Genomic DNA, 15,654 nt, shown 5'->3' on the forward strand with positions numbered 1-15,654 from the left:
ACAAAAAATATACTTATGATTAGTTATTTGTTCAAAATAGTCTCTACCGTCAGTTGTTTGTTTGCCAATAGACCGTTTAGTTGCACACGTGAATTTACATCACAATCCATAACCGATTGACACGTGGTATAGTCAGTGACTCATCTTATTATAAGGTTACAGTTTTACACCTAAAAGAAAAGGGCAAAAAAAAAAAAAGTCACCTTTTACCTAGAGAGGGAAGTCAGAGAAGTAGCCTTCCATTGGAGGGGGTGGCGAACTGCCTCGTGAGGGGCAGCTCCCGTCAAAGCGGAGTGGCCAATTAACGCTCGTATAGTGAGGGGAGCCCCTCCCCCAACAGATGAGTGCAGTTGACCACCTCTCACCTGTGAGAGGCAATCAACTAGCCCCGTGTGAGGGAAGGCCACCCCTCACTATAGTCCTTTTCTCGTGAATCAAGTTGGTGCGACTGCAAACCTCAAGGACTAAATAAGTAATATTGCAACCCACTCAATATTGTGGAAACAACCAAAAACGGCATGATCCTTCCAAATCTACCAACGAGAATCAACCGGTCATTAAGCGTGTAATAAAAAAAACCAGTAACTTAAAGCAGTCAGAATAGCAAAATAATAAATGCAAAAATCAAGAAGAAGAAAAAATATCATACAATGGCACAGCTGAGGGGGTTTCTTAAAATGCTTTCACAATGTTCGTTGCCACTTGCAAAGTATAACCAAAGGTGTATAGGCACAGTTAAATGACCTCGTGCCAAGGATTTGAGTTTCGCCATGTAACCCGACATGGAATATTGTCCCCTCAACAACTCGACAAAAATCTGAACAAAAAAAATAAAGAAAGTATTTCCTCTTATTGAATCTCTTCTTTACTGTTCTGATCCTCATTTTGTGGGGTGCCGGTTTCGGCAGTGGCAGTGGCCGGGGCCGGGGCCGGGGTCGGGAAAGAATCTATCAGGCTGGCAGCTATCGCAGCCTTCAAGTCCTCGTCTTCCATCTCCGAAATCATTTCAGATTCCCTAGACGAAAGAAATGGATCAGACTGTTGTTGACTCTGATTGATGCTTTGAGGAGGAGCCAGTGTTGGGTTGCAGGATTTAGTTATCCTCTCAGCATCTTCAGGTGACAGCCATTGCCCATAACCATTGGAAGCTTCGGAGGACGACATGGGACATTCTTTCGGGAAGTTTCCCCTCACCAGGAAAATGCTCCACCCGAAGCCTTTCAGAGAGTCCAGATAGGCTGAAAGGTAAAATTTGGAAAGGTGCTGCGGGGCTGCATATAGACTGTCAAAATTATACCACTCTCCATTCACTTTCCTGATGCAGAACCAATGATCCTGCAAGTGACAGATAAATGCATTTTCCAGCTCAGGGTCAACCTGGGCATGCTCAGCAACTGGAGAATCAAGGGGTATCACTTGCAAATCCCACACCTCTAAAGCCTTTTGTAACACCTGCAAGGAAGAATTTCTGCTTTAGTCATTTCAAGAAAATGTTCAACATTTGTCATGAAGCAATAATGATGGTGGACAAGAATGCAGTTGTACATATCTTTTTGCCCAGTCCAGAGTCAAGCTAAATAAAAATAGATCACTGCCTAAGACTAATCATAAGAGAGGACACCAATCCTCGAGCAATACAAACTCACTCAAAAACCATTAAGGCTCAATGAGTGCGAGAAAAATGTACCCAGAAAAACATGTCAAATCGTGTGACATCCCAATCCCACATTGGAAAGATAAATTACCCATATAGAGTGGGTGGATTATAGATGCGCTCATGGGTTTCAAGTCCCACATTAGCTTCTTACTAGGTAAGACTAAGCTTTACAAGTGATTTTAAGAAGTTCCAATTGCAACTCCGCTAGTCCTTTTGGTGTGATAGCCTAGATGTGACTAGAACTTTCTCTGAATCATTACAAATGGTATCAGATGGAAGCATGTTTCAATTGACTCAAGAAAAAGGCCAAAATAAAGAGGAAAAAAAAAGGAGCAGTTTTAGTATTCTTGTCACATTAAGAAATGCGAAGAGAATAATAAGAGGATATAGTTGCTCTGATTATTTTGTGAGAATTGTGTATGCAGGTACACGTGGGATGTCACAAATTATAATCATCATCATCATACATTTCAGGTTTAGCTCATGAAAAATATAGATCTCATATTTTGTTCCCAAAATTAAGTCACACGATCTCACACTAGCCTTTGCTCAATTCCTAGACCTAACCAACCCCAAAAACATAAAACCCCATATAATTCCAAGTCTATTACATTTACACATTTTTATTTTTTCTCGGGCAGATTACATACATAATTTTCCAAATTGAATATATAAAGCAAGAATTTTTTTCTTTTGAAAGAATATTGAACAAGCTAAATGAGTAAATATGAGCATAGAACCTTAAAATGCAACCAAGAAATGAGCTAAATCCAGGGTAAGGGACTTGAGCTGGATCAAATTAGACCAAATTCAGGCTAGGGTTTAAGCCTAAGGTCAGAATTTCAGTCTTGTTGTTTTCACACTTTTTGGCTTTGTCTTTGCAAAATATATCAGTGATTCATTTAGCACATTAACAGATGATAATAATTTTATTTACAATCCACTCTCCAACTTGTTGATAATTTTTCATTTTTTTTTTATAAGTAATGGCAAGTTCATTAAAAATGCGCAAAGGCGCATCCCAAGTACAAAAGAAAGATGTATATAAGATAAACATATAACTTTTTGATAAGTTTTTTTTTTTTTTGATAAGTAACATATAACTAGAAGAAGAAAGATTTAGAATCCTAATTGTTGAGAATTACTTGAGAATAGTTTCAAAATGAAGTTAGCCAACAACCTAATATAATCTACCTCCCTTTGCATTCCTTACCACAGCTAATAAACATAACTGGCACAATCTATCATAAGCAAAGATATAAATAAAATATATACCAAAATAAGCACAATGCCACTTTTATATTACAATAACCCCAGTTAGCTGGAAAATAAAACAAGGAAATCCAACATTTAACAGAATTCCAAGTATTCAACCCAATAAGGCAATGCGCATGCATATTTGCAGATTAAGAAACTAAAATTTTTTGAAGTAACCAGAACCAAATCCACGCAGCATACTGCAAGTTGGCCAACTCATTGTCCCATAGCAGGACCAAATTGGTTGACGATGATAATTAGTTTGGTAATTGAGAAGAAGCTCTGTAAGCATAATTGAGTATAGCCCAGTAACCACATTATATGATACTTATCCCACTTCACCTAAACCACGCATGAAATTACTTATAGAGCTCCTTAACATGATTAAAATAGATATAACAATAGCATACAATGATAAATGGGCAGTAATGCTTTAACCGGTCTAACTAACAACTTGACCAAGCCACGTCATGCCTCTTGGGAGGTAAGCTAATTTCAGGCCTATAATTTAAGGCCCAAAAGTTAAAATGCAAGCTAAGCTCATGTAATCCTTGGAATTTTTTACACCGTAATCCTAATAATAGTTTAGATAGCTAGAGGTGTCAAAATGGAAACTATGACCTTGGTATATCGGGTAAGCCTGACACATACAAGAATAGGCAAGAGAAGAGATTTACTAGAAATAAGCTCTAGTTAGTGCGTCGTGCTTTCGTTGTGTTCAGGCTGATCTTATTCTTGTCAATCTGGCCGAACTTGCACCCCTATATCTGATCATCCTGACATCATATCACTAAAAGGTTTACAGGACCAATTGTTTGACACAATTGTATAAAAAAAAAAAAGGAAAAAAAATGGACAGTGCATATTCCACCTCCATATGGAATGCCCGGAGTGTACACAACGCAATAATGGCTTTTCTTCAGATCAAGTCCTGACAGCCAATGTCATTAAAGGCAAAAGGTCAAAGGCGTTTTGCCTTCTGCAGGGTAGAGAAAAATAATGAACTTGAATATATAATAAAGTGGGAAAAAAAAAAAAAACAAACAAAAAACAAAACAAACTTTGTAGCGTCTAATTTAGAAGGTTCAACATAACTGAACATCACCAAGACATCATCACTACATTTCCAACCATGCAACTACTCTTTAATCGCATATTAGAACCTGCATGCATATCTAATTGGAAAGTAGATAAATAGATTATAATAATCAAGTCAAGATCATGCGATTGCTAGTACCTAATAATAATCAGGCCAATCATAAAAAGGTTCTTAACATGCCTATGTAGAGCAATATTCAATCAGGGCATACTCGCCACCCACAAATTATGGAAGCTAAATTATTCAATTCATACATATACCCTCACGAGCAAGATCAAGTCCCTCATTACGAGCTTGTATGTATATATATATATATATATATATATATATATATATATATATATATATATATATACAGAGAAACTAGTAAGTTAACTAAATGATAATGAGCAAAAGTAATGTTCCAAATGCAACTATTGTCAGTAAACAACAAGCTTATCAAAACAGATGTTAGGGGTGCATACCCAAAAAAATCCAGCCCAGGCATATCAGCTGGGCCAAAATGAGCATAGTTTAAATTGGCTTCCAGTTAATTTGGAAAAAGCCAACTTTTCATCAGGCGTTTAAGAACAAAATGACTGCATCACTCATAGGTATTTTTTTTTTGATAAGTTCCTACGGGAATTTTTAATTGGTACTTATAGATCCGAGAAGCATTAAATGATTCACCGAATGCCAAAGGTTTATTTTTTCTCAGCAATACCCAGGGATACCACTATGATCAATGATTGATCTCTAGGGAAAAAGACAAGGAAATAGGAAAACCCTACTAAAAAAAAAAAAATTAACAGAAAGATAACAGACTCTCAACTGTCAACATATCTACTATAGGCAGAGAAAACTGAGGAAAAAGAATCAAGGCCTTGAACATCATACTATTCATTTATTTGAAGCCCAATAAATGCTAAAGAGTAAGAATCCCCTTATAAGTGGGACCGGCACTGGTTAATGACCCCAGAGCCCTATAAAATAAAACCTCCACTCAGAGTAAGTTAACACTTCAATTTTGCTTCGATTAGTTGCTCTAAACCATCGTGGAAAGCTTGGGTTTCTATAATGAAAACAAGACAGAACATATAAATTTATGTCCTTTCTTCTTCATGTCCCATTATCTACAAAAAGAAAAAGAAGAATACAACCATCCCTCCGCAGTCCATTCCACACATCAAAGAATGTCATACCATAGAGCAATTAAATAAATCGCAAACAGATCCTTCTCATTATATTCCAATTTATTAAATGTCCATTGATTCTTTATTGAACAATTCTTTCCAACTATTTCGGCACCAACCAAAAGGAACATAAAAAGAAAAACAAAACAAGCAAATTTGAGTGCTTCTCCATAAATAGAATAAACTTAAACCTAAATCTGTAACTCCTAAACTAAACTGAATGCAAGTACTCGAAATAGCCTTTGTTTCATTCTTCTAAAATAAAAACACACAATTATCCAAAATTTTCATTGCCTCTATGTAGCTTCCCCGTTTTCATATAAACCAAATTATAAATTACCAGTTATCTCAAAAGCTTAAAAAATCATAAATTTAATTATTTAATTAACGTTTTAACACCAAACTCCCCCTCGACATATAGAAATATTTAACTGAAATAGAAGGTATAATGAATAATTAGGTTCCGAAATGAGACCATTGCTCATGAATAATCAGGTTCGAACTCCAACCATTGGTCTGGTAAGACCGTTGCTCTGATACCAACGCGAATTTTTAAAACAAAAAATAATTATTATTTAATTAACGATCCATCACAAACTCCCCTTAACTTGTGGGACTCAACACATAACTGAAATAACATGTACAATGTGTAGTTAGGGGGGTTCTTACTCATACCACTTCTCTAATACTATATAAATTACCACTTACCCCAATAACTTAATCTGGTAGTCAAGAAATAGTAAATTTAATAGTTTAATTAATGTTCCAAGAAGTAACGAAGAAGTAATACAGAAAAGAAAAAGTTATGTTCTTTTTGTTTACAAAGGAAAGGAAGAAAGAAATGGAACCTGGATGCTGAAATCTCCGTCCAAGGAGACATTGTGGGACTCGGCGGAGAGGAAGTCGCCGGAGGAGGCGCCGCCTTGGATCATCACCTGGCGCTCCTTGCTATCGAGATCGGACGCCACGGCCGCCAAATCGAACTCCGAGAAGAACGGCCCCTGCAGCACTGTGTTCACGCAATGCACCGCGCACAGCTTCGACTCTTGTACCTCGTGGTACAACATCCCCCCATTGCTCGCCCCCTCCATTTCTCTCTCCTTTTCCCCAATCCCTTTCTCCCAGACCGAAACGACAAAACTAAATCGCTGGAAAAATCGAAAACCCTAGATTCTGAAAAGTCTATCTATTTCTGTGTCTCCGTGTGAGTGTGTAGTCTCTCTCTCTCTCTCTCCCTCCCTGTGTGTGTATATAGAAGATGATATATTTTTATTTTTATTTTTTTTTATTTTTGAAGAATATAGAAGATGATATATGAGGGAAAGAGAAGCGAGGAATATCTGTTATTTAAGTCTTTGCTCCGCCGTAATGAGTCACCACGTGCAAAGAACTTTCCTCCACGTGTCTAAAAAACTAAACGACAGGCCGTTGGTCTCGAATGTACTTGTTGAATCGACTCCAAGTTTCTAAGGCCGTAGTTTCGCCGTTAAATACTTCTGGTAAGGCAAACCAATAAGAGTGTTTCAAAAATTTAAAAATCGGTTTTAGTCGACTCAATAATATATCTAGGAATGATTTTACCTCGCCTTTTACTCTACGCTCGGTTTAAAACATGTCACCCAAGTGTACGATGACGTCAGATGTTTAACGGCTCCGAAAATAACTAAAAAAATTGCAAAATCATGGGCTGCAACCATTTCCCATCAAATTTAAAAATATTAAACTCTTTATTGAAAGCATTTAAATAATTCTCTAATTCAAATTATGACGAAAATTGTCGCTGAACCACCTGGGGATGATTTGGCTTTCCCTCTTGACTTTGCTAGTTAGATCATCCTAAATTTATTTATTTATTTATTTTTTATATTTATATTTATATCTTTTTATTTTTCTTTCTTACTATAGACGCACGTGTCGTATTATTATTAATTTTGATGTGACATTTTGAAGGTTTTATTTGTTATTTATGCTTATTATAAAATGTTTTTAAGTTACTTTTTAAACTTTAAAAAACTTATTGCGAATCGTTACAACCACGAATATTGATTTTACAATTTTTTTTTTTTTTTAAGTTTATTTAGGAAGGAAATAGCAACTTTTTTCTGGTGTACTTGGAAGTTTCTAAATTATTTTATATCTTTTTATTTTGCATTGTTGCACATTTAAGTCATCTTTTATTTACTTAATTCATGTATTTAAAATCTACACAATAACTTGAATGTGGTTTGAATATGGAGGATGTTCAAATTTTGTTTATATGATATCACATTATTTTTTTTTATTTTATGATAAGGAACTCCTCAAAGGCATGACTACTTCATGTATTCACTCGTCTCAGGTAAAGCTCGAACCTGTATAAAGCGCTCTCTCCACACAGATTGAATAATACTCCGACTTTGTCAACAGGCTGGCCCCAAAGAATTGTCCGTACCCAAAGAGATTCGAACCTTAAACCTCATGAAACTACCACAAAGACCAAAGCTCTTAAAACACTTGAGCCAACCCATTGGAATTAAATCATTTAAAACTTTCAAATGACATAATAATATATACACCATTAAATCTGTAAAATGTAATCTGGACCATGAAATAAATCCTCTCAATTTTCCCGCTTGCCCCACGTGGTTTGCCTAGATGAGGAAACACCTACCAAACTTTAATTAGATTTTAGTCTCCGGATAAATTTAAATTAAATTTGTGAGCATTACTAATGCACTAATAAAGATTTTTTTAGCACATAGTTAATCGCTTATCCAAACCAACACTTGCAGACCAGCAATGGCCAAAAGATTTGGTTTCATTCATCCACTTATATCAACGTCCTTGACATCAAAAAGAATATCCCATGAAAGATTATACATTTTCCTCAAACACAGTTTCAAATGATGGCATCTCCATCCCTTGATTTTCCCTTTTCCTTTTTTTTTTTTTTTTTTTTTTTTTTTTTTTTTTTTTTTATTTCCCCCCATTATCACTCATTTGTTCCCTTAGGCACAATGAATTCTCAGACAAGCAGATCATAGTGGTTCTTACCACTGTACAGTAGCCTCACAGCTTTCCTGGCTTTATCTTTTCTTAAACCCTTGCCAAACTCTGCTCCATACTCAGCAATGGGAATAAAACCAGCGCCCCATCCACCCTTTGTGTGCTGCAATTAAATTGAACATGAGGATATTAGTATTATTAGTACATGAAGCAGCACCTAATTACAAGTTACAACCATTAAGTGAAGGGCACACACATTTCACACAAATATGCATGAGCGCGCGCACAAACACAGAGAGAGAGAGAGAGAGAGAGAGAGAGAGAGCGCATAAATATTTGAAGAGCAGTAGAAAGAAAGCTTGTTAAAGAGAGAAGATGCATAGGTCCAAAATAGCAAATGTGTATGCTTGCATGACCATGAAATCAATGCTTGAAACCATGACAAATGCATAACTCACAAAAAAATTTACTTGGAACCACCAGATATTAAGTTGGAGATCTCCAAAGTCCAAAACTATTATTCATATCCCATGTCAAATACATAGGTAGCTTTAGGACCTTGAGATGGCATTTTGTTGATAAACATAATCAATGTCCTCGAATAATTCCTTGTCTCCTTCTAAAGTACGGAGGTATCTTTAGACTTGATTATAAATGCCCAATCACAGTCACAAGCACCGGCAAGAATGTAAATGAAAACCATTTTCATCCTTCTACAAAGCTCCTATAATAATTATAGCAGTTGGGGGAAAACAAATGAAGCAAGTTCAAAATCACTAAAAGCAAATTGGAACTAAAATTCAAATAATAGTAAATCCTTTTCCAAAACTAATAAATATATGAGCATCAATCTACATATAATTTGTTAAGGGGAAAATATACCTCGTGCTCTGGTATGTAAACAATGATCGGCTGCCTACACAACTTTGACAGCACCTGGCAGAGAAATAATGGTCATTGGTCAGTATACGATGTCCAACAACAGGGGTATACAGTCCGTACATTTGTATAAGTGCACTTATGCACTCCCACATATGCACACTGATTAGTAGCAGTTTTTCAAGAACACTCAAGGTGAATCCAACAAATAGAGAAACAAACTAAGTGAGATTCAAGAACATTTGGGCTCCCAAAGGCATTTTATCTCCACAGCTTCCCCCCCGGAAAAAAATAATTAAAAAAATAAAAAGATAAATCTAACAGTTAAAGAAACAGCACCGTGTCTTCTTTTCTAACGGAAACAACAGAAGTGTTTGACTGATCCATCTTGGACAAGGAGAAATAGCGATATATAGTCCAAAGCAAGCCCCTTAAGAAGTTCATTTAAATATAATCATATTGTGGGTTCTTCAACACCTGAACACAAATTGCATTCACCCCAAAGCCACACATAGATAACCTTAAAACTAGCACACTGGCCATTAGTACAAGAATAAAGTCTTGATAACAACAAAAATTTAGACCAACAGAAAGGACATATGAAGCAAAAGATCACTAACCAGTAGCTCTGACTCTCCTCCCCAGAAATCAGGTCGTTCAATGCGTTGGCAGTAACTATAAAAAGACACTTATGAATATGTTGAATAAATTCCCACACTAATAGTCAGTAAGCATACATCATAACGCCATTTACTGTTGATAAGCATACATCAGAACACCAAATATTGATAAGAGAACATCCACAATTGGTAAAAAGATAAAGGTGTTACCGTCTTAAAGATTCCTCAACTGTAATTGCAACCAGTGCTTCTTCATATTGGTGGCGTTCTTTATCTTTGTCACATACAACCTCTTTCACAGCCATTCGTAAGTCATCTGCATTTTTATGAAAGTAAAGTTTGTACTAGGATTTGTAGAAAGTTATTCCTAATAGTCTCCCCACAGATGAACAAAAGGTAAAATCCCTAAGACAGATCTAAGAGCCTAAACAAGTAAAGCCAAGCAGAAGACCTTGCTCCTTATGCTCCTTGCACACAAAAAAAGATGCTTAAAATAGTGGCACTTTTTTTTTGTCTGCCACTCACTGTTTGCATATATTTAAAACTAGGTAAATAGGGACCAGGCATGCTTAGTAGAGGTCTAAACCATGAGTGACAAAATAAGTAAAAGTCCATGCTAAATACAAATTCCATGCAAACCAAACTGATAGGCCGGTTTCTCAACAGGCACACTGTTGTGAGCCTGGAAGCTATAATTCTAATAGATAGGAGACCCTGTGCTATATTCTCTTAAGACAACAAACAGCAAAAAATTCTAGGCAATTAACACATTAAAATGCAACCTCCTGAAGAATAATAAGTCTGCAATAGGTTCACGATGTCATTCAAGTGGCCACAAATGGCTATCAAGCACAAGACCTACGCAAGTGTTCTCACTGTCACATCTTTTCTATAGGAGAAAATGGGGGGGGGGGGGGGTTTGAGGAGGGTGATTTTAGGACAACAAAACCATATCATCAAAGAGATGGGGGAAAGCTATAGTAATTGCAATAGTACTCTTGAGTAAAATATAAAGAAGTTGTTAAAGCAAAACACAAATGAAATAGCTCCCTCGATGTGGGGCACCAACTAACAAGTTCTCAGAGTTAAACGAAGACTACTGGTATTTGAAATCTATGTCGAAGCCCTCCTGACTGACATATACTATGATGCTACCTTGGGTAAGAGGTCAATAAACCAATAATAATTCATTCAAGGGGCGCCTTTGTCTTTGTACTTTTGGACCACGGCTTATGTCCACCCTTTGTCTTTTACTTTTGCTGACTTTCTCGCTCGCTTTTCTCTTTTTAATTAGGTGTTTCCTTATATACTACCAATGTACCAAGGGGTGCCTTAACGCTTTTTTAATGAGATTGGTTTCTTACTTATAAAAAAATAAAAATAAAAATAAAAATCATTCAAGGGTTCTACGCAATAATGGTTCCATGAGGCATATTAAAACTTGAATTATTCAAACTACTGGTAGTTGTATAAACCCAATCTCCTCCTCTCTTTCCTCCCACCAACAAAAAAATACATTTAGATGGTGCAAAATGGACAATCGAAAGTAATGTCATCATGAAGGACGTCTTTGTGTTGAAGTTATATATGCTTGAAATTTGTGTGGAGATACATGAACAAGAATATATCCTGCAAACCTGCATTTTCTCTCTCTTCCCGTGGGTTTAGAGAAATACCCTTATTGAAAGCCATTCCTTTGACCTGTTTTAATCAATTAAAATTTAGTATTGGAGGCAATGAAAAATTATTGTGGAGTTCAGTGAACCTTCAGATATACTGACAATGTTGTACAAAAAAGTGAAGACAGCTAATAAAAACAAGTATCTGTTGCAGTAAAAACTCAGATTATTGCAAAGACTTGATTCTGCACTAAGAGAAGTGATAATTTTTAAACTGTCTTGACCAACACTCTTTTTCTTCGTCAAGTAATTAAAGAAGACAAATGCTCACTCTGTTTTGTTCTACAAGGTGTTACATGCCTATGTACCATTGATCCCATGAGACAAATGATACATGAATGACTACAATATATGCTGAGTTTTTCAGTTATGTTGTCATTCATTAACTGTAATTTTAATTAGTAATTGCCTTTGCCAATGCCTATCTTTTTAAAATTCAATTACTCCTTAGCATTGGGGTTCGGTTGTTTGCCGAAACAAATATCACCACCTTTTCCCTTATCTAGGATAAATAGGCTTGCTTTTCCTCTCTTTTTTCCTGCCCCCGTCTTTTCTTGGATGCAATTATTTACTTTGGGCTCACATTTAAAAGATAAGTTTATACTTTCTTTCTACAAGATAGTGTTCTTTCTATATGTAAACTACTTGTCATACAAAAGACCCAGTTTCATCACAATGCCTTCAAATGCACTAGTTCAACCTAGTAATTCTATTCATCACCCCCCATCCCCCAAAGCCTATGTGGCATGGTTCCCCTAACCAAAAAACTAATTTCCATACTCCAAATGCTATGGGAGACTAGGTCACATAGACTTTGGGAGGATGGGAGTGATGCATTAGTCAGTTCAGCCCCTTCTAATGGGCTGTGAAAGTCCAACTATTACAGTTTATGGATCAATTTCCAATAAGTGAATAACTAACCACAAACTTTTACAATATCATGTGATTAATTTCTTTCCTCTATCATGACCAACTAGCACTAGCTCCAAACTCAAAATGCTAAATCAGTCACACAACGCAGTCTGAATAGAGAAAAAGATGTTACCAGGGCACGAAAAAGACAGCGCCCATCTCCAGTAACTTTCTGGACTGAATAGCGCTCAAGTTTCCTCATTGCCGGTGATCCTCCGCCCCTATTAAGCAAAATTATGTGGAAAAAACATCACTTTCACGAATCTGAACCATAATGAGAATGTAGAACATATAAATTGTGCAAATTTAATAATTAAAATTTTTATAAAAAAAAAAAAAAAAAAGAAGAAGCAAGCAATGCCCATAAGTGAGAATGTGGGTTTGCCCTGAAAATTCAATTAATGACAGAACTTCTCAATAATTGGAAATGTACTACGAAGGAGGTTCGTATAATTAGGGTTTAGGGTTTACGGAAGTAAATTGTGCATTTATGCATTCAAAAGATAATAATTTACAAGAAAAGGAAAAAAGAAGTTACAGAGAGGGTCCAATTCTAGCAAAGAATCTATGGCTATTGTCTCCAAGGAAAGCCGTCGTACACGTTCGGGAGTTGGGAGTTGAAATTGAAGGAACCGGAACAGAGACAAGCTCGAATTTAGCAGTCCCATGTTTCAGCTGCTCAAGAATAACCTCTGCATACATTGGTGCTCTGTTTGTCACTGGGAAAATGAAATGTAAAAGAAAGTAAGCACCTTTAAACAAAGAGAATGAAGATTACCATTTGAAAGCTTCTCCGCCATGAAATGAAAATCTACGAAAGAGAAAAAATAAATAAAGGAAGCCGAAGATAAGCGTAAAAGGCTGAGAATGGGAACGACGTCGTTGGTAATAGCCGTTTTTGGGCTCAACCATAAAACGACGTCGATTAGATCTATGTTTTGGATAACACCTTTTGCCCCCCGGCCGCAGAGCTTTCTAGTTACATACATGCATCGGGTGTGTAAGAGCACATGAACAGCAGATTTTTCTTTTTTTGATGCTGTTTTGGTGATCAGAAGAACATTTCCTATTCCTCCCTCAAGGAGTTGCCTCAAATACCAGTACAGTCGTACGCCCAGATTTGGTTTCAACTCCCATGATCTCAAAAATTATGAGTAACTTTCTAGATTACTATATAAAAATATAATGTAATTTTTTAAGCTTTACTCTATCAAGATAAATCCGTTTTAATTTTCTTTTATATTATCTTTTCTTTTACGGTATTAGAGTTATAAATTAACGGTAGTCTTCGAATTCATCCCGGCCAAAAATTATATGTCTTGCATTTTCTTCCGGTGAAGGTTGAATGCAATCTCTCATGACAGTTGAAGTAATTGGTCTAAAAATAATATTTATATTTGGTGCTTTTGAAAATTGACTACATAAAATAACAAAAAATAATTTTTTTTTAACTAAAATTTAGCTGGAACTTTGAGTCTTTCGTTAAGGAATGTTCTGATGTTCCAAGGATCAGCAGCAGAGCAGAGTAGAATTAGAATAATCAATAATGGCACTGCTTTGAGTGACGTGTGTATCAGAATCAGATAGTGGAAAGTCCACCTAACCTAACAAACACATATTTAGAGTCATTTACTATGCCGCCCAAGTCCCACCTAATACGCAACTTCCTAATAGTCTGGACAGCATTTCTGAATTAATTTCTAAAAAAGAAAAAGAATATAGATCAACAATCACATTAGTGTCGGAACCTTCGTCGGCCATCGCAACAGTGATCTGAGCCGGTCATTATTAGTGTTACTTTCCGGTTGTGATAATTAAGTTTTTGCCTCACTCTCATTTTTTAAAAAAAATATCAATTTCGAAATATTGTAACTTTATTTACTTTTTATATCATATAATTACTTTTTATTATTATTCAAACAAAAATGTTCACTACAAAATAATTTTTTTTTTTTTTTTACATACAAATTTATCACACCAATCACTTCTTATTAACAAAACTCATCTCAAAAACCTTTACCAAATGACTGAAATAAGCCATAAAAGTTCTTTTATCGTTGCAGTAGGTACTTATTTACTTAGTCTAGGGTTCGTTTAGGTGTGTAATTTTTTTATATTTGTTTTTTCAAAATTATGGATATCGAGAAAAAAAAATTAAAATTATGTTTGGATGGTTTGTAAAATAAAAAACAAAATTGAAAAAAGATGTTTGGGAAGGTGAATTAAATTGAAAAAAAATAAAATGAAAAATGAAAGAAAACCTCTAAATTCTAAAACCCAAAAACTAAAAAGAAAAGAAGAAGAAAAAAAGAAGTGGTTCGAAAACCACCGCAACCACTGTTTGGAGGTAGCTTCGTCACCCTAGAAAATTGAGCCATGCACCCTAAAAAACTGTTAGGGTGGCTTGGTCACCCCCAAAAATCGCTCGAGGGTGGCTCGGTTGCCCCTAGACACCTAGAGTGGTCCAACTACCACCTTTAAATATTATTTTTATTGCTTTTTGTTAGGGAAGTTCCCGCCAACACTGTTGAAGGTAGGGGAACGAAGTAGGGTTCCACGGCTACAAGCAAATTAAGTCCCAGTAGGGGGAGGGGGGGGGAGGGGGGGGGGAGAGAGAAAACTTAAACATTAAATGAATGAATCATTTCATTTAATGTCTTTGTTTTGCTAATCGATGGCCAGTCGCCGCCGCTCAGGAAAAGGAAGAGCTACAGTAAGAGATGACCACTTGGGTCCGCAAGAATTAATTAATTAAGGAAAAGAAAGGCATCTGCAGGGGTGGAGCTAGGATTCAAGATTTAGGGGGGTCAAATTGAAAAAAAAAAAATTGGGGGGCCAAAACTATAAAAATAACAAAATTTATGAATAAAATTAATTAATTTTTTTTTTTTTTAGGATTTTTTTTTTTTTTTTTTGGGGGGGGAGACCCCTGGCCTTGGCCCCCCCAACCCCAAGGCCAGGGGTAGCTCCGCCCCTGGGCATCTGCAGGTAATAAATGACGGTACGGAGGAGAAAACAAGGAAGATAGATAGATAAAAGGGAGGTATTTTTACATATACAAAAAAAAAAAAAAAAAAAAAAAAAAAAAGAACTAATACTCTCTCTTCCCTTTAAGCTACAAAAAGTTCTTATTCTTTCCGTTAATTTATCCTATCGTCGGAGGGGGCGTTGCCGGGAAACCCCCGACAACCCTTTTGTTTTGCAGAATATCTGAAGAACTTCACCCAGCCTTCTCTAATCTCGGACGATCAGAAGCCCAGGGCCAATCTGGGACCGACACGTCATTAGCGAAAATTTGACATCATCACTTTTATTATTTTTTTCATTTTCTTTTCAAAAAATATAATTATTATTTTCAATTTGATTGAAAAAAGTTTGAGTTTGGTTGAAAACA

At 36.0% G+C, this 15,654-nt stretch overlaps 2 protein-coding genes across 3 annotated transcripts; both read right to left on the reverse strand.

The window, feature by feature from the left end:
• Positions 1-601: 601 nt before the first annotated feature.
• LOC133874200 (ataxin-3 homolog) lies at positions 602-6,447 on the reverse strand. The gene is made up of 2 exons (XM_062312062.1): positions 6,034-6,447; positions 602-1,452 (listed from the first exon to the last, which is right to left on the reverse strand). Exons 1-2 carry the CDS (start codon positions 6,274-6,276, stop codon positions 850-852), a joined length of 846 nt encoding a protein of 281 aa, XP_062168046.1. The 5' UTR covers positions 6,277-6,447; the 3' UTR covers positions 602-849.
• Positions 6,448-8,097: 1,650 nt separating this feature from the next.
• LOC133872392 (OVARIAN TUMOR DOMAIN-containing deubiquitinating enzyme 3) lies at positions 8,098-13,332 on the reverse strand. 2 transcript variants are annotated; one of them, XM_062309890.1, is made up of 8 exons: positions 13,039-13,332; positions 12,799-12,952; positions 12,394-12,481; positions 11,307-11,370; positions 9,880-9,985; positions 9,670-9,724; positions 9,053-9,106; positions 8,098-8,333 (listed from the first exon to the last, which is right to left on the reverse strand). In XM_062309890.1, the coding sequence occupies exons 1-8, from the start codon at positions 13,247-13,249 to the stop codon at positions 8,190-8,192; spliced, it is 876 nt and encodes a 291-aa protein (XP_062165874.1). In that variant the 5' UTR covers positions 13,250-13,332; the 3' UTR covers positions 8,098-8,189. The 2 variants fall into 2 exon arrangements, with proteins under 2 accessions (XP_062165874.1, XP_062165875.1); XM_062309891.1 differs by having other exon boundaries at positions 12,799-12,979; positions 13,248-13,287.
• Positions 13,333-15,654: the final 2,322 nt, after the last annotated feature.

The sequence above is a fragment of the Alnus glutinosa genome, chromosome 7 (assembly GCF_958979055.1).
Source record: "Alnus glutinosa chromosome 7, dhAlnGlut1.1, whole genome shotgun sequence".
NCBI classification, from domain to species: Eukaryota; Viridiplantae; Streptophyta; class Magnoliopsida; order Fagales; family Betulaceae; genus Alnus; species Alnus glutinosa.

Coding starts and splice junctions, on each gene's coding strand:
- LOC133874200 (XM_062312062.1), bottom strand. CDS start 6,276: ATGGAGGGGGCGAGCAATGGGGGGATGTTGTACCACGAGGTACAAGAG. Junction 1,453..6,033: donor ACGGAGATTTCAGCATCCAG/GTTCCATTTCTT, acceptor TCTTCCTTGCAG/GTGTTACAAAAGGCTTTAGA.
- LOC133872392 (XM_062309890.1), bottom strand. CDS start 13,249: ATGTATGTAACTAGAAAGCTCTGCGGCCGGGGGGCAAAAGGTGTTATC. Junction 9,986..11,306: donor GGAAGAGAGAGAAAATGCAG/GTTTGCAGGATA, acceptor ATAAAAATGCAG/ATGACTTACGAATGGCTGTG. Junction 9,107..9,669: donor GAGGAGAGTCAGAGCTACTG/GTTAGTGATCTT, acceptor TTTCTCTGCCAG/GTGCTGTCAAAGTTGTGTAG.